The sequence below is a fragment of the Vidua macroura genome, chromosome 1 (genome assembly GCF_024509145.1).
Source record: "Vidua macroura isolate BioBank_ID:100142 chromosome 1, ASM2450914v1, whole genome shotgun sequence".
NCBI classification, from domain to species: Eukaryota; Metazoa; Chordata; class Aves; order Passeriformes; family Viduidae; genus Vidua; species Vidua macroura.
Window position 1 is genome coordinate 17,273,647 of NC_071571.1, and position 22,985 is coordinate 17,296,631.

The 22,985-nt window shown below is 37.2% G+C and overlaps 1 protein-coding gene across 2 annotated transcripts in view; it reads left to right on the top strand.

The window, feature by feature from the left end:
• PRTFDC1 (phosphoribosyl transferase domain containing 1) overlaps positions 1-21,648 on the top strand; it is a 42,942-nt gene extending 21,294 nt beyond the window's left edge. The window contains exons 4-9 of one of the 2 annotated variants that reach the window (XM_053991618.1): positions 1,213-1,278; positions 15,679-15,696; positions 17,132-17,214; positions 17,626-17,672; positions 19,649-19,725; positions 20,356-21,648. In XM_053991618.1, coding sequence (XP_053847593.1) covers positions 1,213-1,278; positions 15,679-15,696; positions 17,132-17,214; positions 17,626-17,672; positions 19,649-19,725; positions 20,356-20,403 — 339 coding nt within the window. In that variant the 3' untranslated portion in view covers positions 20,404-21,648. Of the gene's footprint in view, positions 1-1,212; positions 1,279-15,678; positions 15,697-17,131; positions 17,215-17,625; positions 17,673-17,998; positions 18,029-19,648; positions 19,726-20,355 lie in introns of those variants that run through there. The other variant, XM_053991628.1, reaches the window with a different exon arrangement.
• Positions 21,649-22,985: the final 1,337 nt, after the last annotated feature.

Genomic DNA, 22,985 nt, shown 5'->3' on the forward strand with positions numbered 1-22,985 from the left:
CTCCTATAAATCCCTTAGTCCAGTAGATCTTTACCCACATTTTAAGTCCTGATGTGCCACTATTTACCTGTGGAAAAACATTTGGCTTCAGAGCACTGGATTTAGTAATAAAAGCAGAGAATTCAAGTATTGTATATTTGTCAGTTGTTTGTAATGATGAAGCTTCCTGGTGTCACCAGTAAACCATAGTGTCACAATGTGGTACTGGAGCTATTATTAAAATTGGACTAATGCTGTCTTCCTATGGGTAGGAAGATTAGTTAAGCACATGTATCAATTTGGCAAAAACCCCACACAGAACTATACTTATTTCTGTACTTGCTTTTTCTGAAAAGTTCATATAGCTTGGCCATGACCGTATATTTTTTAATTTGCCACCTTCTTTAAGGCCTCTTTTGTCTTGCCTTAAAAGAAGGTCTTCCATGTGTCTCTTTTATGTGATCTTAACTTCATGTTCTGCTGATAATAAATTGGAGCTAGAGCTGGTTGAGAATTTTCCATCAGAAGGAATTTCAACTAGAAACGTCTGTAAAACAAATTCAGCAAAAAAAGAATTCTTTGAAAAATAACTTTTTTAACAGGAAAATCAAAACATACTATTCTGTTGCATTTAGTTCAACCTGACTGGCCATATTTAAGTAATTGACCTCAAGGATTTTATCTTTGAATCAGTTGAATAAACAAAGCTCTGGAAACTGTATAGCACACTGAAAATATTTTTGGTAGTAAGTGATAAATTTTGCAAAACTTTTTTCCTCTGGAGAAGATGAAGTGAATTCCTCCAAAAAGAGCTGACATGTAAGCACATTTAGCCTGTGTTTCCAAAAACTGTTCCAAACCAAGAATGTGCTTACAGGTGTTTGGTCAAGTGTTGAGATGCTCCTGTCCTCCCATTTTGAAAGGGATAAATATGTTACTCAACCCTTGTCATACTAAGAAACAGCAAGCAAAGGAACACTATTTTAAAAAGAAAGATGCAACTTTTTCTAGTCCAGTAAGCCCTAGAGTTTGATGTTGGCTGAAAACAAGCAGGAGATGCAGGAAGCCACAGGAAGAAGTGAGAGTATGGTTTTCTTGTACACCAATACTAACAAGCATTAGAAAATATTCATAACTAAGACTAGTAATCAAGATTTTTTAAAAAATGTAATATTTATATTTTTATTTTGTACAGTTATAACCAATTTCAAAGTTTTATCCTTCTTCTTTCAGAATGATCAGTCTATGCAAGATATGCAGATAATTGGAGGAGATGATCTTTCAAAGTTGACTGGCAAGGTTTGTTCATTCTATATTTAAGAATGAAAATAAATTCACTAAAAATACTTGAGAAGAGCTATATATTTTTTGTCAGATACTAATACTGGAATCAAGGTTATTTATTCTAATGTATTAAATTGCTGCGATGCCACTGCTTTCAGATTGCAGATGTCCAAAAAGGTCAGAATGTAGCCTCTCCATCCTTTGTAGACTTTCCCAGTAGTTATACATGTACCATCAGTGAGATTGTGGGCAAAATTTGTGCTGTCATATTTCCCCTTAGCTTGTTTATGTCATGGAGCCTTGGGTTTTTTTGCCTTCAATGGGAGCATACAAGCAAACTGCACAGTGCATATCTCTGTTGAATTCAGCATATGAGTTTAATACCATTTTGCCTACTGCACAAAATGCAGTTGTGGAGCCTTTCACTCAGAGAATCAAATGGGATTTTTTTATTTCAGCATCACGCTGGTTATATGACTGAATCTGCACTAAGCTTGAGCCTTGTGATAAGGAAAGAGAGTGGTCTGAGGCAGTGAAAAGGCCATTTTCATCCAACCATGGTAATACAAAGAAGTACTTTGAAGAGGAAGGAAAGCTGATTTCATTAGGCAAATGGGCTGTATGGAAATGGTCAAAAAATTATTCTTTACTTATGCATTAAGGCAACATAATACTTATCTTGTTATTTGTACTGTATTTGCAGTCACTGTTTTATTAGGTGATTCTAGATAATATCAGTTTCTTCAAAGCATTCAAATGGAGCACTAGCAAACTGATTTGTTTTGTTGTACTATAGCACACAAGAAAAAGAAGAGGAAAACAACTTTAAATATTTTATTAATATTAAATAGGGTTTGATGCAACTAGAACTGAAATTTTAAAACTGCTGTTATACTCAGAATATTTTAGTGATATGTATGTACTCAATTTACTTTCTAAATACTCCTGCTGGGTGTTGTTTCCAAATACCGCTGAAGCGTTAATCATATTCTGGGGAAATATTAATTAATTTGCTACTTTCTAATATTCAAACACTGGAGTTACCTGTTTTTCTATGATTTTGCATATGTTTCTCTACCTCACAGGCAGTACTGGCAGTGCATCTTACTTAACATTTCTCTTCTTGAACATAGTTCAAACACTTTCTAAACTTCAGGCCTAGCTCTCCTTCCCCATCTTCCAATCCCAAATGTCCTTGATTAATGGTTGCAGATATTAGTATTATTTCCAGACATAGTATTTCCAGTATCATTTGAATTCACTGAGCAAAACATATTTTTTTATTGCAAGATATCATTTTTTATTTTTTGTAAATAAATTTATCTGTGCCCACATGTGTATGAGAGAGAAGGAAGATTTCACCCTATTAAGTCCTGCTCTTATCAAAAATTAATTAAATTGTTTTCTTACAATGGAAATCCTGGTAATATTTCTCTCAGTGGCATGGCTCTCCTGTTCCTAGCTATGGAATGGGACACAAAATTTGGCTCTTGGGAGGCTTGGGGAGAAGACTGAACAGCAGCATGGTTTAAGATAGCTGGGCAAGGCGGCTGGGATTTTGGGTGGGTGTGAGGCGGCTGCTTTGGGAATAAATTGCTGCTCAGGAGGGAAGCCCAGTGCTGGAAGCTGGGTGTGGAGGCTGAAGTGGGGCAGGAAGGGAGAGCTGGGACTGCCAGGGGAGCAGACACTCCAAGGGTCTGTTTGGTGTTTATCTGTATGTGGGGCTGTTTGTGACACAGCTGATGTGTCAGGAAAAAGGAATAATGAAATAGCATTTTCTCTAGAACACGTGAGAATAGGGCTCCCTTTTAAGATTTATTTTACTGTTTGAAAAGCTGGAATGCAAAGCTTAGGCTCAAATGCTCATGCTTGCATGTCTAAAGTTGGATATGTGAAGGAGTGGCCTTATGTCCACAGATGCCAACTCCTCCATCTGTTGTTGACTTCAGCAGTTAGTGCAAGTATTCAGCACATTTTACTAATCAGCCATTTGTGGGCTGATTCAGAGCCTCCTACAGGCCATGTAAATCTTTTCCTTGAAGTGCTTTTAGTACCTCTCTTTAGCTGCTGGCTTTTAAAACTGCCGGTTCAGTAGTTATCCAATGTCACTGAGCAAATTAGTTGAAGACTGACTGAGAGAATTCACCTTCTTTGCTATCAAGCAAGCTGTGTTCTTCCTCTGCTTGCTTGGAGTATTTAATAAGAAAAGAGTGTAATTATATTGAAAAATTAATATACCGAGTTAAATCCCATTAACTTACTGATCATGGAAGGTGTTTTCAAAAGCACAAGTGTGGGCTTGGAACATAAGTTCCATTAAGTTTCTGTGAAGTTGAAAAGTATCAATAAATATAAACAGTTTTGAAACTTACAGAGAAAAGATTCTGAGATTTTGATGTTGAACTGCCTTTCATTAAGTAATAATACCTGGAACCTCAGCTAGCCTTATGATCTTAGTGAAGAACTAAGGCATGTTTGCTGCCTATTAGAAAAACAGATTACTGACTGAACATGCTGGTATATAATAATGTTGAGGGGGTTTTTTTCTGAGAAAGCTTAAAGAAAGTAAAAAAATGTTAAAAGCTGTTTAGAAAGAAGCTGTTAAGGAATAGCTCTTAGCTCTGTTAATAGCTCTTCAAAATAATATCTCCTTTGTACTTCTCTACAATATGCTTTTGTTTACAAAATTATTATAAGCCTGGCAAAAATGTATAATGACCCAAACCACTAAAAAGAAAAATATCATGAGAGTTGGCATACAGACCCAAACTGCCCAAATTGTTACCTGAAGAAAATCATCTCCCATTTGAAATTATTCTTCTGTAAAGAAGGTCACTGAGGCAAGAATGAAGTATTCCATGGCACAAATCATTTAAGAATGAATCCTGATATAGCTGAACACTCTAATGCTTTGTAAGCATTTCTATCCAGAAAAAAATATAATTTAAAAATCTCTCCTTTAATCATGTAAGTAGTGAACATAAAGTTTCTCAGTATCTGAATTCATAGTAAAATAGTTTTCAATTCCTTTAAATCTGAAATTCTAACTTGGGTAAAATTTATCATTAATGTTTGCAAAGGGGAAAACATTTAGAAAATGGGAGAGAATCAATGACTGTTCAGAAATCTGTTTCACAACAAAATGGCAATGAAAATGTATGGAGATGAGGTGAAAGAACAAATAATACAACCCTGTTTAGTATCAATACTGTAAACATACTGTATAATACTGTAAAAATTCCTAACATATTTTCAAGTATTTGTGACATTTGAGCAAAGTAAATTTTAAAGCATCTAGAAACTTCAGTAGGTTCAGCTGTACCAGAGCTGTGAGTAGAACTGCCATTTATCTCTTATATTTGTATGCACATATATTTTGTCTGAAGAGCTTAGGAGCTGGTTTTGTAGTCAAAAATCTCAAATGACAGGAATCATTCTGTATATCACTCCATATGTAAAATATGTCCTGTAACCTTTCAAAAAGCTCCTGTACCACTTTGACTTGTCTCCTTGCAAATGAGACATGTTAGATAAAATCATAAATTTAAAGTTTATATATTTTTGCAATTAAATACTTATTACAGTTGTATAATATATTTGATGTCAGACTTAGATCCATATATACTGAAATTGTCTCTATTTCTATATAGCATAGAAAGTGAACAAAAATAATCATTATTAGTTTTTAAGTTAATAAGAACTTCAATTTGAGACAGAGTAGTTGTACAGTTAGTACTATACAATTACAGAGCCAGTGAATTTCAAAAATTCTGTCAATGCTTATGTTCTGTATGAATTCCCCTTGTTCATATTAAGTACACGTTGTTGACAGCCAGTGGTTTTGTCATTTTCAGTGAAGTGTAGAAGGTCATAAATAGCCATCAAGAAAAAAGGAAAGTGAGTATTTGTGTTTTCTCTGCACTTTGTTGTGTTAGTTTGAGCACTCCATCCTCACTCTGATGGTCTCCTAAAATAATTGATCAGCTCATACAAAAAAGAAGTTTCACTCAGAAAAAGATATCCTCCATGTAGCTCTTCTCAATTCCTTCTGGTAAGATTTGGGCTGTAAAATTTACAAACTTCCTTTATATGGTTTGCCTAAGTCAATTTATCCACTGTCTGCCATTTTCTTTCCCAGCTTGTCATTTGGGAAGATGTTCCAGGAACATAAAGCATCCTCACTTTCTTCTCTTATGCTTCTCATTTAATTCCTATTTTATTGAACCATTTTCTATACATGTCAGAGGCTCCAGCAACAGTTCTGAGAGCTGTTTCTCTGTCATTCTCCTAAATATGTTAGCTGTCAGTATTTAATAAACCATACATGTGGCAGCTGTCTAACACAATGTTTTATTCTCTAGATTAATATACATGTTATCCTCACAATTTCAAGTTTGTTTCTCAGAATTCTATTGGTTCTAAACTTATTATTCTCTCCATTAGTATTCACTGTCTTGACTAATGTTGTGATTTCTTCCCCTATATGCATTCCTTTCTAGAATAACACCCATAAATTTGCAGAAACAATAATGCCGTTCTCTTTAGAACATTATGTACATGAGAGACAATTTATATGACAATAAAGGTATACAAAATTCACCATATACTTTGGCAACAGTCATGTCCCCCACTCACCTTAACATCTTACTTTATTCCTGTCAGACATGCAGCCTTGCCTTTTTCGTCTTTTCAAAGGTTGATTTTATGTGTCTTGAAACATTGCACATCTTCGGTACCCCTGCTTGACTGCCAAGTTTAGTAATTTCTGTTGTTCTGCATTTTTTTCTTAATTAGATTTGATACTGTCTATTCTTCTGACAGTTGCCATCCTTAACTGTTTTTCCAAAGCAAAAGACACTATTTTTTCCTTCTCCAAAGTCAATCACCTTTCTTTGCATTTCTTTCTCAGATAATCTCTTCTACTGTTCATCATTATTTTCTTTTGTTGTTCTTATTGTTTTGGAGAAAAGAAAGTATAAAAAATCTTTACAGCCTTCTTATCCCATTTTTCACATGGGCTCTGCTCAGCCACTGTCTGCCTGCTTCTATATCTTACCTTTCATAATCCTATTTCACCTATGTCCAGAAAATCCTCATCCAGTTCCAGATGACCAGAAGACTGTACTTCCTCCAAGTGAGAAAACGGAGACATGAGTCATTCCTGAATTACCTTTAGATTAATTATGGTAGTTTGTTCTACTTTTTGTACACAACAGAAGGATGCTGTGAAGATGGCTGCAAGTGGAAATTGAGTGTACACACCATTCGACACAATGCTCTCTAAGAACAAAGCATCAGGTCCTCCATTATGTCCCCCACTCTGTTGACTCCTGGAGATTCTGAACTTGTTTTACACAGTTTAGATAGCTGGAGTTTGTATTCATGGACTCTTAACACATTAACCAGTTTGCTCCCATCAGCAGCTGCTACTGATGAAACCAAGTGTCTGAAAAAAATAAGTTTTGAGATGTCATATCTGTCCTTCCAAGTATGCCGTAAGATGTGGATGAACCCAGCAGAAAAGATGAAAATCAGACATATGTGGCTTTTTCTAGAACCCTGTAGAAAGTGTCTAGCTAGATGTCTCATTTTACGGAAGTCTTTCACATTATTTTCTGACATTGTGATGAAGGGTTAATATCTGTGGATTTCATTCCTGTGTGCATAATATAAAATTATTTCACTTCTCACAGGAGTGCTTGTAGCTTCCTTTGAACCTCTTCACTGAAACTTGATGCATTTTTATTTAATTTTTATTTGATGGTGATTCTTCAGCTCTATGTCACTGTCATAAGATGTCTTGTTTAACCACTGCTACGTGAGGTTCCCCAAATACAATGCTAAGAAAGCAAGTACTGCATGTGTGATGAGTAAACTGAGATTCCATTAAAAATTCAGTTTGAAGAATCACATTATCAATTTATGTAATTCTGATTATGTGGAGTACACATGAAAAGATGTCTTCAGAAAGAATCTAACTGAAAATGCAGACTACTGAATGGAAATTTATCTAAAGGGAATGAAAATACACTATATTGTTGCTTTTAATCCCCTTACCCCCATAAAACAAAACAAAAAGAGAAGTAGAGATTGATAAAAAAGAGATTTTGTGGGGGGAAGGTGGTAGGGATTTTGTTTTTGTTTTTTTTTACAAATATGCTTTCACTCATAGACCTGGCAAATAAATTAACTCACCTTTTCTTGACACTGTATTCATGTGTAATTTGCAAGCTGGTATAATTAACAATATGTTACAAGTACTCCCAAGTAGTTCAAGAATAGTTCTATCCAAGAAAGTGACAGGAAGGAACTCAGGATATCAATGGGGACATGAAGAGAAAAGTATTTCCATCAGTCTAAATTATGCCAATCTTCTCACATTAAGGTTCATTTTTTTTCCTTTGTTTTTTCCTTCCCAGAACAGTTAATTGGCCTGATCACAAACAGGGCTTTGTTTAGAGATTCCTTTATCTTAAGACCCAAAAGCATCTTCTGGGTGATTACAATGAAGGGTCCCAAATGATAATTTCTTACCTGTGTATCTTTTAAACTACTAACAATTCTGATTAGAGACTTGATGGAGAAGCCTCCATATATCAGGGATGTTATACCAATAGTCAACTGTCGTCACTGCTAAAATGGTGAACCTAATTTTCTTTTCTGAATGTGAACAGTTTTTTGTCTTTTACTGTGGCCTTTTTTAATACCTTTGCCTACTGGATTAAGCTGTTTGCCATTGTCAAATGTATATTGCCATATGGTTGCATATTTGCCTATCACACAGTCATTACTTAAGTCTCTTTTAGATAAACTAATCCATTGGAAGACTGCTGTACAGTACTGGCATACTGTAGGATGTAAATGAGACAAGATTTGAAGGTGGAATTAACAACAGGAAATTATTAGTAGGCAACTGATATAGTTGGAAGAAATGAAATTTCAAGCATGCAGATCCTTCTGTTGGTCTGAATAGAATCAGCGAACATCAAGCTGAGTACAGATCGGGAGAAACTTAATTTTAACCTAATGTGGTAATCAGACAATTTGGGATAAGAGAAGCAATTGCCCTACATAATCACCTGCCCTGTGACCAGAGGGGCAGATAAAAATGTTAAGAATTCCTCTGAGCTAAAATAAGAGAGGAAATTATCAGCTGTGGAACACTGATAAATGAGTTGAAGGGCAGCTGCAGAGGAGGATTATAATGTGCTGTAAAGCCACTATTTTATTCAGTCCATGATTTCAAGTGCATACAGCAGTTCTGAATTTTTGTTCCCAGGCTCAGCTGTTGAAGGTATTTTGTGGTCTCTCTGAGGCTGTGGGCCGAAAGGTCAAAGTTCTTTTGTGAAAAATGTTCCCCCACTGGGAAATGGGCTGTTAATTAAATAAAAGCTATTACTTCCTGGTACAAACCTTACTTCACTCTAAGGTATTTTTTTCAGTTCTCAAGTAATTTTTCTTTTCTCAGTTTTAAGTTCTTTCTGTTCTCCCCCTTTCTAAATGTGCAATTTAAATTTTTTACCTTGTTAAAATTTCACATTTTATATTAATTCAAAGACACAGTTTTCCTCAAAGTCTTACTCCATGCTAACTTTAACACTTTACTATTTCATAGCAATTTTCCTTTGAAAACAGTCTTCCAAATGGAACATAAAATCCAAGTCTAGAAAAAAAATTGTTATTCTTTTCCAGGAAGATGAAAAATAATTTCCATAGCACTTACTACTGTCAGGCAGGAGGTAGACATGCTCTCATTACTCTGCTTGGTCTTGTTAGCTGACATTGTTCCATTTATTACTGACCTGTGGGAAGGTAAACAATAGAAATGTATTGACTCAGTGCCGGAGTAGTTTTCATCTTACTGCGAGTCAGGATTTTTTAAAATGTACTGTAGAAAGAACATACTTTCTTGCAGTGTATAAATGTGTGTGGCTTTAAAAAGCAGTAAATGACAGATTTTCAATTTTTGCATGTTTTCTGTTCATTATTAAAAAAATTAACATTCACAGAGAATTCTCTTTAGCATGAGAGACAAATTCACATGGGGATTAGAAATTATTTCTTCTTTATTTTACAGAGTACTAGTATTGTCAAAAACCTCCTTTTTCCAGATAATCCAAGACATGCTGCTATGGGCCATTTTTACTACTGTCTAGAAATTAATGTGGAAGTGCAAGTTTTATTTTTGTGGAGATCCAGTTCACACCACAAATATTATTTCTGCTCAGTTCAAATGTTCATGTACTGAGTTGCAAGTTGTGTGTGCCCTGATCACTCAAAACTGGAGAATTTTAAACTTCACAGCACCCCTTTGTATTCAAAACCACAGAGGACAATTTTTGGGCCACTGCTCTTTTATGTTTCTATAAAAGATCTGGACTCATAAATTGAATGTATATTAAGAATATTTGCCAATGGTGCCAAAACAGGAGGGGCTGTGGATTCCTTCAAAGGTAGAGGGGCCTTTCAGAGAAATCTGCATAGGTTGGAGAGCTGGGCAGTCACCAATCATATGAAATTTAACAAGATTCTCCACCTGGGACAGGGTAATCCCTGTTATATGTAAAGACTGGGGAATTAGAGGCTGGAGAGCAGCACCATCTAAAGGGACCTGGGGGTCCTGGTCCATGGCAAGTTGAACCTGCCCAGCAGTGCCCTGGCAGCCAGGAGGGCCAACCCTGTCCTGGGGGGCATCAGGCACACTTGGGCAAGGGAGGGAGGGGATTGTCCAGCTCTGCTCTGCACTGGGGCAGCCTCACCTCCAGTGCTGGTGTCTGCCACAATGCAAGAAGGACTTCTGACTATCAGAGTGTGTCCAGGACAACTAGGTTGGTGCAAGGGCTCAAGGGCAAGACTTCTGAGGAGTGGCTGAAGTCACTTGTGTTGTCCATCCTGGGGAAGTGAAGCCAGAGGGGTGCCCTCATCACAGCCTACAACTTCTACAAGATGGGCAGTGCACACAGCTGTCTAGTGACCAGCACCAGGACAGGAGGGAATGGAATGAAGCCATATCAGGGGAAGTTCAGACTGGACAGTTGGAAAAGGTTCTTCACTGAAACCATGTTCAAGTCACTGGAACAGGCTCCCCAGGGAAGTGGTCAGAGTCTGAAGCCTGTCAAAGTTACAAGAAGCACCTGGTCAATATCATATGGTTTATTTTAGGTAGTCCTGCAAAGAGCAAGGAGTTAGACTTGCTGGTCCTTATGAGTCCCTTCCAGCTTGAGGTATGCCTTGACTCTGTGTTGCACCAGCCTACCTTCTGCCAGCTACCCGGTAAAAAACTGTGTAAACACAGAATGAATCACAGTCATCCAAATCTATCATTTCCCAGCCATCCCTCTGATCTATCAGTAATGGAAGCTGATTCTTTTGCAATGTTGATTCTTTTGCAATGACTCAATAGGAAGGTGCTTCATTCCCTGAAGCCAGCATCCTTTTTTATTTAGACTTTCCAGGACATATTTTAAAAAACTGACTGTACTCTGTCTCACACTAAGATATATTAGCACCATTATTAAATTTCTGGATGTACTTCAGAGATTGTATTGGTGAAGATGGCTCTGCTCAGAAATTAAGCCATCTTTAGTCTAGTCAACATGCAGTAAATATTTCTATATCCTGTTCTCTGAGTTTCAAAAGTAGACAGAATCCAGAAGGCTGGATTACTTTTCTTTTCATGTGGTTTCCTTCTTTGTAATTGCCTCAAATATATCTGAAAGGACAAAACATTCTTGATCTATGTGGTACAGGAGCTTCAAACACACATACTTGAGAAGGATCTTTTCTTCAGCGTCCTTTAGTCCTTTGTCCAGCTATCAGTGACTGCTGCAGCACCACAAGCTGTTGAGTTTTACCAGTCTCCTGCACACTGGCTCACATGGGCACTTCACAGTGAAGCTGAATAAGGTCTTCCACATAACTGACCTTTCACAAGAGGTGCTGGGCACAGCCAGCTGTGCCTTTAGGATGATGGTGACATTACTGATAATGTACTAATTTGCTGTATCCATTGCATTCTTCTTTCATCCTCTGCTATCCATATGATCAAGGATAAGCTAACCTATCCAACCTAGTTGGATGTCACTGCTGTCTAGTCTTGGACACTGTATAAAAAAACATTTCTTGTCAGTTTGCAGTTTGTTCCTCTACTACTCTGCTATTCCATCCCTTTTCTGAAATCTTCTATCTATAGACTGCTTCAACAGTAGAAAGGCAGGGGATAGGCAGCAGCACAGTCAGTTTCCCAGTACAGAATTTTGTAGGGGAGGGTTTGTGTACTAGAGGATGACAAACCACTCTGAATGCCTTCGGTCGTAAGCAGCAGTTTATGACTGAAAAGTATGGAGACTTTAGGCACAGTAACCCTGCATAAAGATAACAGAGATTAAAATATCACTCTGAACAGTTAGGATGCCTGCTTACTTATAGTTACAAAATGTTTTCATATCTAAATATTTTATAGTCGCTTTTCCACTGCAAAGGCCTTACCTACAGGATTTCCCCATAGTAGAGAAAATCCTCATCAGTGTTTTGGAAATAATAAGAATGGGCATAATATAAAACAGCACATGTGTTTTCTGGCCTAGACATTTTATAGGAACTTCCCCAATGTATATGATTTGCAACAGTTGGACTCCTTGACTCTATGAATGAGAGACAGCATCCACCAAAATCCTTCCTTGTCAAGTTAGTCAATAAATATGAGATCTTACACTTCAGCTGAAGTCATATGCAGGTGACTATCACTCCTATAGCCAGACAAACCTTTCAGGCATGTCTGCATCCACATTAATCCTCTTTCCTTCATATGAGTCACTTGTGATAAGGAAACACAGACAAAATTAAATTTCTATTAGACAGATGTGTAACTGGTTGGAAAGCTGTTCTCAAGGAACAGTTAATTATGCTTTACTGTCAGACGAGATGCGTTAAAGCACGCTCTCCAGGGACTATACAAAATTTAATTCATGACTGAAAAGATGAAATTAGCATTTAATGGTACTCATACTACCTGGAAAAATACTACAAGATATTATGATCTTAAGAAATTATTTTAAGAATTTGGTTCAAAAAATGACATTTAACAACAATAAAGACCAACTTCTGTGTTTATACAGAAGTAATCTTTTGCATAAATGCAAGTGAGGGAGGACGGACTCAGCAGCAGTTCTGGAGACAATAGGTGGATCACAAGTTGCACATGAGACACCAGTATATTTTTATAAAGAATGTAACTGTTGTACTGGGATACATAGAAAGGAGGATTATTTATAAAGCATACGAAGTGGTTGTTTTGTTCCTCTTGACACTGGAAAAGACTTCTTTCTGGTTTGGAACACCACAACTGGAGAAGGATTCTGACCAATTGGACTGATCCCAGAGGAGAACAAAAGAGTGATCAGAAAGCTAGGAAATTCAGCTTGTGAGAAAACACTAAGTAAATAGAGGTTGTTCAATCTGAAGAAGAGGAAACTGAAGGAATATGTCTTTCAAATATAGAAGAGAAAAGAGAAGAAAACAAAGCTTTTTCCATGTTATCTTCAAAATAAGTTCAAGTTAAATATCAATAGAAGTTTTGTTATTGTATTTTTGCTCTTAGATAATGAGGTATTGAGACACATTCCCTGGGGAGATTCTGAAATACTCATCATGTTCTAGAAGAGGTAAATCAGGTATCTGTGAAGGATAGTTTAAAATTTCTACTGTAGCCCAACAGAAGATGATCTTTGATGGTCTCTTCAGACCCATTTTCTATTATGTCTCTTATTATTTTTTCTCACAAGTTAAAAAGTAAGGTCTACTCCTCCCTATTGTTTAACTCAAATTCCATGGCCAGGGAGGCTGCTGTCCCCTCATTCTGTCCAACTTTGTGATTCCCACATGTAAGCAAGCAACAGAATCCCTACTGCTGATTTTGACAGAACAGCTGAAGCAACTGTGGTAGCAAAGAAACTTATTTGTCAATTAAATGTCTCAGGACTTTGCTTTTCTCTCAATCTGCCACAGTGCACTAAGAGATGCCCTAATAGATGCTAATGGCCATGACCTGTGTCCCTGGGGGCCTCTACTCACACCTGTAGGCACAGGAACACCAGCTCAGCCCTGGGCTTTTAGTCCACACCTGGTCTGTGCTGTATGGGTACCGACCTTCAGCTCAGCTGCAGCCAGACCTGTACATTACTGCAAGCATTGAGCCAGACCCTGACTCATAGACTGACTTTGTTGAACCTGTCTCGAGATTATGACCTGCCTTGAGATCCATGAGCTGTGTTTGATCATGGTTACTCTCACTGGGCCTGGTACTAAAGGGTTCATTTCCATTTGTAGTTCTGGTGAGGTTCTTTCCTTGTCAACTCTTTTGCTCTCTCCCTATATCATATATATATATATGTATGTGTGTGTGTGTGTGTGTGTATAAACACATCAATATTTACATATATCACCAGCTGCACAAGTTCTTTGGGGTGGTTAAGCCATTACTCCTGCACATTATCTTCAGGTGTCCACTGACTGAATCAAGTAATTTCCTTATGCCTCAAACCCACGTGCCCTGAGCTAGTCCTCAGAAGTGTTTTTCCCACTTATGACTTCATATAGGAAGCCAGATGAAAACCAAACTGGTTTTGTATCCAAATGGTTTCCTTCAAAAAATGTGTTCCTATACACCTGTCATAAGCTTCTCCTGAACATGGTTTTGGTTCTTCATCTTACCTAGACAACTGATATACTTCCATTCTTTCTTGAAGGGAGAAGTTTCTAGAGGCGGGGTATCTTCAGACTTTTGTTGTTAAGAGGCCTTTAACTTTTTGCCTTTGCAGGATTAGGTGCTTGAGATGCAAAGTTGTTTGTGTCAGCAGCTGAGAGGTTGAAAGTCAGGAGTGCCAAGCAGGATAACCACCAGTGAAACCTGTTATGAAAACACCAAAAAGGAGCCTCCCTCCAAGATTAATATACATTCCACCAGAGCTCAGTCTAAATTAGTGGCTTTCTTGAGTGGTATCTCCATTGCTGACATTTGCTCAACTGCTGCCGGGAGTTCCCTCCACACCTTTACCAAGTGTTTTGCCATTTCAGAAGCATCCAGGTATAATACAGTGTGTGGTAACATGTTTCTGCAGTGCTTAATGCATGAAGTATGCCATGTTTCCCTACCAAGCACTGTGAGTGTTAGGAAGAGCTGCAGTATGAATATAAATATGGATAATCTATGTTAATCATTTCTGGTTTGAAGATTAAAAATTATTTACTTATAAAAATTATTTAATTATCGGTTAATGTAGCTATTAAAGGTGTGCTGGTTGTGAGCATGCTCCTTTCACACACTCCTTCTCCATGTGTTTGAGTCTCTCTTACAACTCTCAGCCTTGGGTTTCTGTTATGGAAAAGAAGTTAAACAGTCTCCATGTTATGTATGCAGCAAAGCCAACAAGCCTGATAGAAAGGAAGTGGAATGTAAATTAGGCTGGTGGATACTGCATGGATATGAAACTATGTGGTCTCGAGATTTTGCAGGACACACAGCATCCACATCCATGTGAGGTGTATACACTGATAGATGGATAAAGGTATTTGTGAAATAACTTTCCTCTTGCTACTGCGAGTTTCACTTCAGAAAGTAGATCTTAATGCAAGATTGTAAGAGTTCATCCTTTTGATCATGCATATGATCATGCCTACTAATAAACAGATTTTTATTTCTTCTAATAAGGACATTACATCTTATTATTGCTTTAGTAGAAGAACTGAAGTCTCCTCAGACATTGTAATTCCTGGAACAGTGATGAACCATTTCAGCAAAAAGATTCAGCCTGTGTGATGATACTGTCATAAAGCTTGACATCACTGCTCTTGGCTGGGCCACTCCCTTCTCTTCAAATAATACTGATTTCAGCAGCAGTATCTGAAGAGAAAGAGGGTGCTTTGCAGTATGTGAGAGTGGGTGTTCCAACTTGGCCTCTAATCCTTTACTGTGAAGTTACTCAGGTGTGGATGGAGGGAGGAAGAGCATTTATTTTAGAGAAAGAATATTATTGCTGTATTCTCATATTAACATTGGAAATAGTATTTTAGTGAACTATAGGGTACACTGCAGTACACAGCTAGAGATGCTGGAATGAAGTGAAGCTCATCCTGCTTGGATTTCTTCCATCTAATTTTATTTTCCAAAGCTACATCCATTCTTGGACAAAGAGGATAATCTAGACAGAGCTGAATTAAGTTGTGGTCCCTGACTGCAGGGCTTGCTCTTATGGCTGGCTCTTTTTCAGGGCACAGAAATGAAACAGGAAACTCCTTGTGTCCTACTGTGTTGTACATATGCACATGGACCTATCTTAATTTCCCTTTTTAAAACATTTGTTTCTTTTACTATGCGAATATTAAGTAATTGTATTCCTTTTTGTTTGTTTCTTCCAGAATGTTCTAATTGTGGAGGTAAGCTGGGTGCTTATGTCATATTGTACTTAGATAAAGTCACACAGCCAAATCATGATTGGCTGTTCAGTTTCTAAATCCTGTCTGTGTTTACACTTCTCTCGCTGGGAGGTGGTGAAGAGGGAGAGGGGTTGATTTGCTTAATGGCCTCTCAGTCTTTTTGCAATTGCATGACAGATCAAACTACATTGCTGTCACTCTAACTGGTGCTCTGCCTCGTGATACCCAGGAGTCTTTGTTTCTGCCTCATTTGATTTGTTCTTTCTACGGTTTCATCAACTCCTGTTCTTCAAGTTGTTCTGTTCCTTGGAGGACAGTGAATCAACTGCAGTGATGCCCTGCATTTCTCAGGTGCATGACTTTGAAATAGTGGCCCTGCATATGCTTTACAGCCACAGGGTTGTTCACAGTCTGGTTGGGAGTGTCAGTCATTCCCTCAAGGCCCCCAGCTCCTGCATCCAGCTCTCCACCCAGCAGTGTCCCTGGGGAACAGCCCATCACAGAGCTGTTGCTGATGTAAGTCAGCAGTGTTCGGTTGTAGAGGGAAAGAACATGCCACCTCACTGGTGCTACAAATTCTTATATAATTAAGATAGGTGATTCTCTTTGAAAATGTTGAATAAGCATCTGGGACAGCTAGAGAGCACAATAGGATCTGCCTGGCATTTCAGAACCAGTTTGCTTGTATGGGAAGTAAGCTGGACAGTGTAATGAACTGTATACTGTTGGAATTTCTTCTTCTTAGCAAAAGATGGAAAAAATAGCCATCAGCCACAGAGATGGCTGGTTACCTGAATAGCTGCTAAGAGCTCAAATTTACTCATTCCTGCTTTAACAGAAATTAAAAATGTCCACAGCAAATTTCATTAATGCTATTAAACAGCTGGAGGGCAGAGACAAGGTGCTGCTAATCCAACAAGCTGTTGATCCCAAAGTTCAGGATCAACAGCTGCTCTCCACAGTCAGTTTTCTAGCCAGGTACCTACTGATCTCATTGAGATGATATTGGATATGGCAGCTCTGGAGAAATCACATATGTACTGTGCTAATACAACAAATAGGGCAGATTTAGTCCTGACGTGGAAACATGGTGACATACTGTGATCTCAAGCATAATGTGAAAAGTCTAATCCCTATGTCCTTGCAGTGCCAAGTAGAGTCATCTCCAGTCCCGAGTTACATCCCGAGTACTTGCAACATAGCTGTTCTCAAGAGGAAGTGGACAGTCCTTGAACCGATAATTTTATTAATAGAAAGTGCTTGCTTCAAAGAGTGCAAGCTCAATTATAACCTTTTTTGGATGTGGCTTACAATGCACTGGAAAAATAAATCATCTCCACAGAATAAGAATGTGAAACTTCTCAGTCATTGTCCAGATTTCCTCCTTTCAGTTTTCCTTTGTATTTTACTTACTTTATTTTTCTTGTTTTATAAGGATATTGTTGGAACTGGAAGGACCATGAAGGTTCTGCTTAACAATATAGAAAAATACAAGCCAAAAATGATTAAAGTAGCAAGGTGAGTAAAACAATCACAAAACTTAGTAATTAATTAGTCTAGCCCAGCATATTTTCCAGAGTAGATTCCCATTCAGACATCCTGATTTAATTTGATGCTGCAGTATGAAGGAGAGCTGCACAGAGGAGCTGCCTGAGTCCCTAAGGGCAGGGTGAAGGAAAGGAGGGGAAATGTTTTGTATTGTTCTGCCTTGGTGATGATCTTCCAGCCATTTCAAGACTGGCACTGATGGACTTGGGAGGGGAATACACCCAGCTCTTCCCTGCAATCAGGATGTTGTCAGGAAGAGAAACACAACAAGAACAGGGACTCACATGGCTCAGAAGATTTTTGATAAAGGGAATAGTTTTATGTGTGTTATTCAGTTATATATCTAGATTTAAATGGGGTTTATTTTATTTTTAATTACAGTTTGTTGGTGAAAAGAACATCTCGGCCTGATGGGTACAGACCAGATTGTAAGTGTTCTGAAAATCTCTACTTGAGAGTAGAAGTTGCCACTACCCTGTCACTTGCCTTTCATCACATTCTATGGACTGCTAGAAGCATTGTAAAATACCAATTGTCAATGGGTCTATGGGATGCAATGGAAGGATTTGTATAAATGTAATTTGGAAAGCCTACCCTACTTAGATTTTCTGCAGAATACAAACTTTATTGGGAAATTTTGAAAGGGTTTAATTTTATCAGTGAAAGGTAAGTGGTTTATCTTCTGTCTCTGACAAACAGTATCAGAGAGAATATCCATTTCTTCTTTTTCCTTCCTCATTGCATCTCTCTGGAGGAGCTGCAGGATTCCATCTGAACATGAAAGGTGTTTTATTGTGACTAAGTATTAACAAGTTTTATATTTTTTTATTCAGAAAACCAGTTCTATTTTTTAAGTATTATTGTTCAAAGGGAAAACACTGATATTATAATTAAATCCCACCCCCTAAAAAGCAGAAGATAAATTGGGCTTTTTAAACTTTATCCTATTGCTCAGTTAGCACCACACCAGCACCACTTCTCTCTATATTATTGGTCCTTATAGTGTGTTATGATGAAGCTGTAAATGGAGCTATACCAAGCAATTGTCATTTTAGACTTATTTAGAATAAATGATGTAGTAACAGGTGTGTGGCTAAATATGAAAAGAATAGATCCATCTAGAAGAGATCAACCAGTATTTGCTACTCAAGAAGTCTCTGGTCAGCTGAGCTGGGGAGGAGGGTAGAAGGAGAGTAGGCAGGTGAGTACCAGGAGGCAGCATGAAGAGTTTTGATTTGGGATGTGGGAGAGAGGGAAAATTTATGAAGCAAAAGTTACTTAAATGTTGGGCATGGCTGTGAGGTTTTAGCCCTGTTATCTGAACTATGATCCAAACATTTTGTTGTACAACTTTTTACACAGTGGAGTGTTATTTTTTAACATTTAGAATTTAATCCAGTAAATTAAGGCATATATTTGACTGGATTCACTAATACTAGACATATAAAAGAGGCAATAAAATTACTTCATGAAGAGTAGCTTTATATTTTTATGTATTAACTTTTGAATGAAACAAATTTTATCCTTGTTTATTCATAGTGTGATGAATTTTATAAAACATCAGAGATCTCTTCTGTAAATCACTGACAGTGGTGTAGCATTTCCTCACTTACCTAAATTTACAATTCCAAAGTGCACATAACCTCCAATCTTAAATGACTAAATAAATTCATTACCTGAATACCTGTAGAATTTTTTATGTGGACCTATTTTTGTGTCTGTAAGATTGGGTTTTCCTCTAGTTATTTAGAGAACAATTTGGAAAGAGTCTAACTTGTTTTATGTAGTCCTGATTTTGCAGAGACCTTCACACTCAAAAAGATGCATGTCTGTGCTTGGCTTCAGGTGTGTGAGTTGTATAATTGAGGTGCACTGCATGCATTTACTTTGTTAAGCATGTGCTTGAATCTTCATAAGGTTGGGGCTTTAATTTAAGAAGCATTTGACATGTTTTGGTAGCATAACATACGAGCTAGATTTGCTATTCTTAGCAGAAAATATATAGATCTCTGAAAGTTACTTCTGATTTAATATTCCACATTTTTCCATCATTACTGTGATACGGGACAGTAATCTTCACACATATATACCAATGGAGCTTCCAAATGCAGGCAGAATGTTCCAGCTCTGATTTTGGCTTCCTTCCACAATGTGCCAGTGATAATTTTATACAAAATGATCCTCTTTTCTCCTCTGACTATTCAAATCCCTTTCACAAGTACTCTATGACTGGGAACTGGTTATGGGGCTACTGGTGACCATGATATCTTAGATTCAAAAGTAAAATATCCCCAACTGACTACATATAAGTAGAGTTTGCTTATTGAGAACCATACATGAATTTAAGGGCTTACAACTGCCACTGATCTTACATTGATGGTGTTTGTTATTTGTCTCAATACAGATTACGGATTTGAAATTCCAGATTTATTTGTGGTAGGTTATGCCTTAGACTACAATGAGCACTTCAGAGATTTAAATGTAAGTTTATTTTAAAAAATAGTTTAAAAAGTCACTGATCTACTTTTCCCATATTTATTCTCATAAATATCCCACAATTTTTGTCCTCCTTGGGGCCCTGTGGAGGTGTGTCTTTGACATGGTTGGGATTTGGGATCCTTTCAGTGAGTGCAAAACTCCCTGAAAAACCTCAAATAATCCAAAGGAGTTCTTGCTCAGCACTGTGAACAGTTCCCTCCCCCTAAGAGTTCCCTAAATTTCCATCTTTTGTGAGCCTAGGGTTTCTCAGGTCCACCATTGCCAGTATGTGCAGAGACAGCAGCAAAAGTGAAACGCAGGCACAGGTCAGATGGGTTGTCTGAATACTATGTTGCCTGTCCCTTTTCTCAGAGAATTGAGGATGAAAAAAAGGTGCAAACCTTTCCTTTGTTTCTTGTGGTACTTCCAGGGGTGCACCTCATAGCTGGGAATTCCAAGTGGGAAAACTTGCTGTAGCTAGAAAGTGAAATCAGAATTCAGTTCCAGATGTCTGGAAAGGAAAGAGTAATTGTAAGATCACTAGGTTGGCCAAGCCTAAGTATTTCTGAACAATTAATTAATAATTAATAATGCACTCAACCATACTTTTGCAATCTGTTCTGTTTTTTTCAGCACATATGTGTTATCAATGACCATGGCAAAGCAAAATACAGAGTCTGAAGCAGTAACATCAACACCTGAATATTTCTGTGAAGCAGAAATTTGACTACCCTCCCTCAAGCATCTCCCAGAAAAGTGATTCAACTAGCTTGTATGTCTTTCAACTCAGTATAATAAGGGGTTTACTCTAGAGATGCTAATTAATATTTACAGAAGTGAGAGGTCTTATCTAAAAAGGGAAGCATAGGACTTTTACAGTTACTACCTTTATTATGTATTAAAATTACCACCTCAGATGCCTTTTGACTAATAACTTGTCTGCCTCAGGTCTCATTGTGTACACATCTTTTCTTTGCTCAGTTCTTCATTCCACCTATTGCAATTGCAATTATTTGACCTACTTTGCTGTGTTGTACAAAATAGTTCAAAAGTGCCATTCTGTGCATGAAGATTATTTTACGAGATTTTACTGACTTCATCATGCCTTTAGTCTTGGTCAGATATACTGCTGAGAAATTGAAAGCATTATTTTGACTTAATTCCACAATTCAAAAGTTTCAGTGGAAATTCTGTGTTGTGCTGCAGTTCATCACCCACACTTCAAAATAAAGTTTTAGCTCTCAGAATGTGCTGAATTAGAATGCAGGTCAAAATAAACCTTTGCAAGACACTGTTGATCCAAAATTGGAAGATATCATGGTTCTGGTATGTCATGTAGCCATTGATCTGACCTGTTTAATGTGCTGAATTTTAATCAAGAGAAAACAATGCCAGGCAGGTTTGAATTTCTGCATGGTATCCCTTTCTTCTGTAGGACACAAACAAATATAAAAATGAACAGTGTTTTCCTGAGCTTATTTTCTTAACTAAACCTCATTAAGCACAAAAGTTTAATGTTAGTCAGACAATTATTCGGTTATGATTTGATTTTTGGAACATGTCTAAGTAGAGACTTTTTGTAACCATCTGCCATCTTCGAGAATACAGGTCTGAAAATGCTGAAGGAGTCTTGTATAGAAAAAAAGAAAAATATACAGGAGAACACAGAAAACCAGTTAATGCATGAGTGTTGTAGACTCTAGACTCCTTCCTTTATAGATCATGTTTGAAGAAGTTTGTGAATTTTATGTACTGTATTAGCTGTGAAAAGTTTAATCCTGTATTAAGTGTTCTTAACTACTTCCCAAAGGAAACCAATGCAAAGTAAGTAGCTGTGTATCAGTAGCTTTGCTCTGAACTGTGAGAGGCAGATTGTTACTAGCTGCAGATACCTATAAACTAATAAAGAAATATTAAGAATACTTATTTCATTGCACAGTTGTTTGTTTTCCTGCTTCAGCATATTTTGCACATCCCATAAAAGCTTTTAATAAATATGCATTTACCTGGTAATCTAAACATACCATACATATGTATTCTTTAGTTGATAAGCTGTTGTTATTTGGATAAAATCCATGCATGATGTTAAGGGAATGAACAAGGTCAAAGAATTATGGTGATTGCTAGAGAAATGCCTTAGCTCATGTCTACTCCTTTAACGTGTATTTTAAAAGAGTTCTGTTGAAAAACTTTCCCTCAGAGTAAATTTCTTCTGTTTTAGAGAATAATGCATACTCTTACAGACCCTAGAAGAAGCTGCTGAAGAATTTCATCCCTTTTTGTTTGTTGAGAGTAGTAAAGTTTTTCTTAACACTTCTGACTGCTATTAGTAGTAATGACACATTGCATAGACTGACATGCTTAGACTTAGGCTTAGTCCAAGATATTCGTTAGGTTATTTCTTTTTTTCCCTCTCTTCTTAAAAAATTACAGTCCAATTCACCTTGGATGATTCACAATTATCAGCTTTCAGCAACAACAATAAAAAAAAGTGAGTTTGTGTAAAATTAGTGTGGAAATATGAAGAACTGTATATACAAATAATTCAGATGGTGTTAGAATTGTTTCATTGGAAGATTCAGATTATTAAAATCTACATGCTTAAAAGAAAAGACCAGATTTCTAGATATTATGAGAACTGGAATGTTTCTTCAAATTCCATTTCCTCCTGTCATCATATTTTTACCATTGTGAAAAAGGACCATACAGATTTCATTAGTGAATCTGCATGTGGAATAATTCTGTGAATAAAGGGGGTGTTCTCTTCTAATGTAATGTTGAATTTTGTACCTATATGTAACTGAGCATCTCCAGGCATCTCAGCTGCCATCCACATTACTCTTTGCTTGAAGCACTTCCACCTGAAAAATCAGCTTTCAATTACTTTAACTAAAAATCATTAGTGTAACTAAGGAAACAGGTAATCATGCATATATGACTGATTGATATTTGGATTATTGGGTATTCTTTGGTGTGCTCAGAGAATTTATTGTCTTGTGTTTTGGTAATATTGTTGATTCCACTCCTTTAACTAAAAGGCCACTAAGTATTTTTTCAGTTGTGGTTGCACGCTGTGACCCGCAAAGCTATGTTTGGGTTTTTTTAATCAGTTCAGCAACATCTGTTACATAAGAGGAGAAGATGTTCTCTAAAATCTATTCTTTTTCTTGGACATTGTGTTTATGGGCAGGCTTCCATTTTTATCTCAATGTTTCTTCTTGTGCACTTAACACCAGCATCTTTTCCCCACCTGTTGAATACAA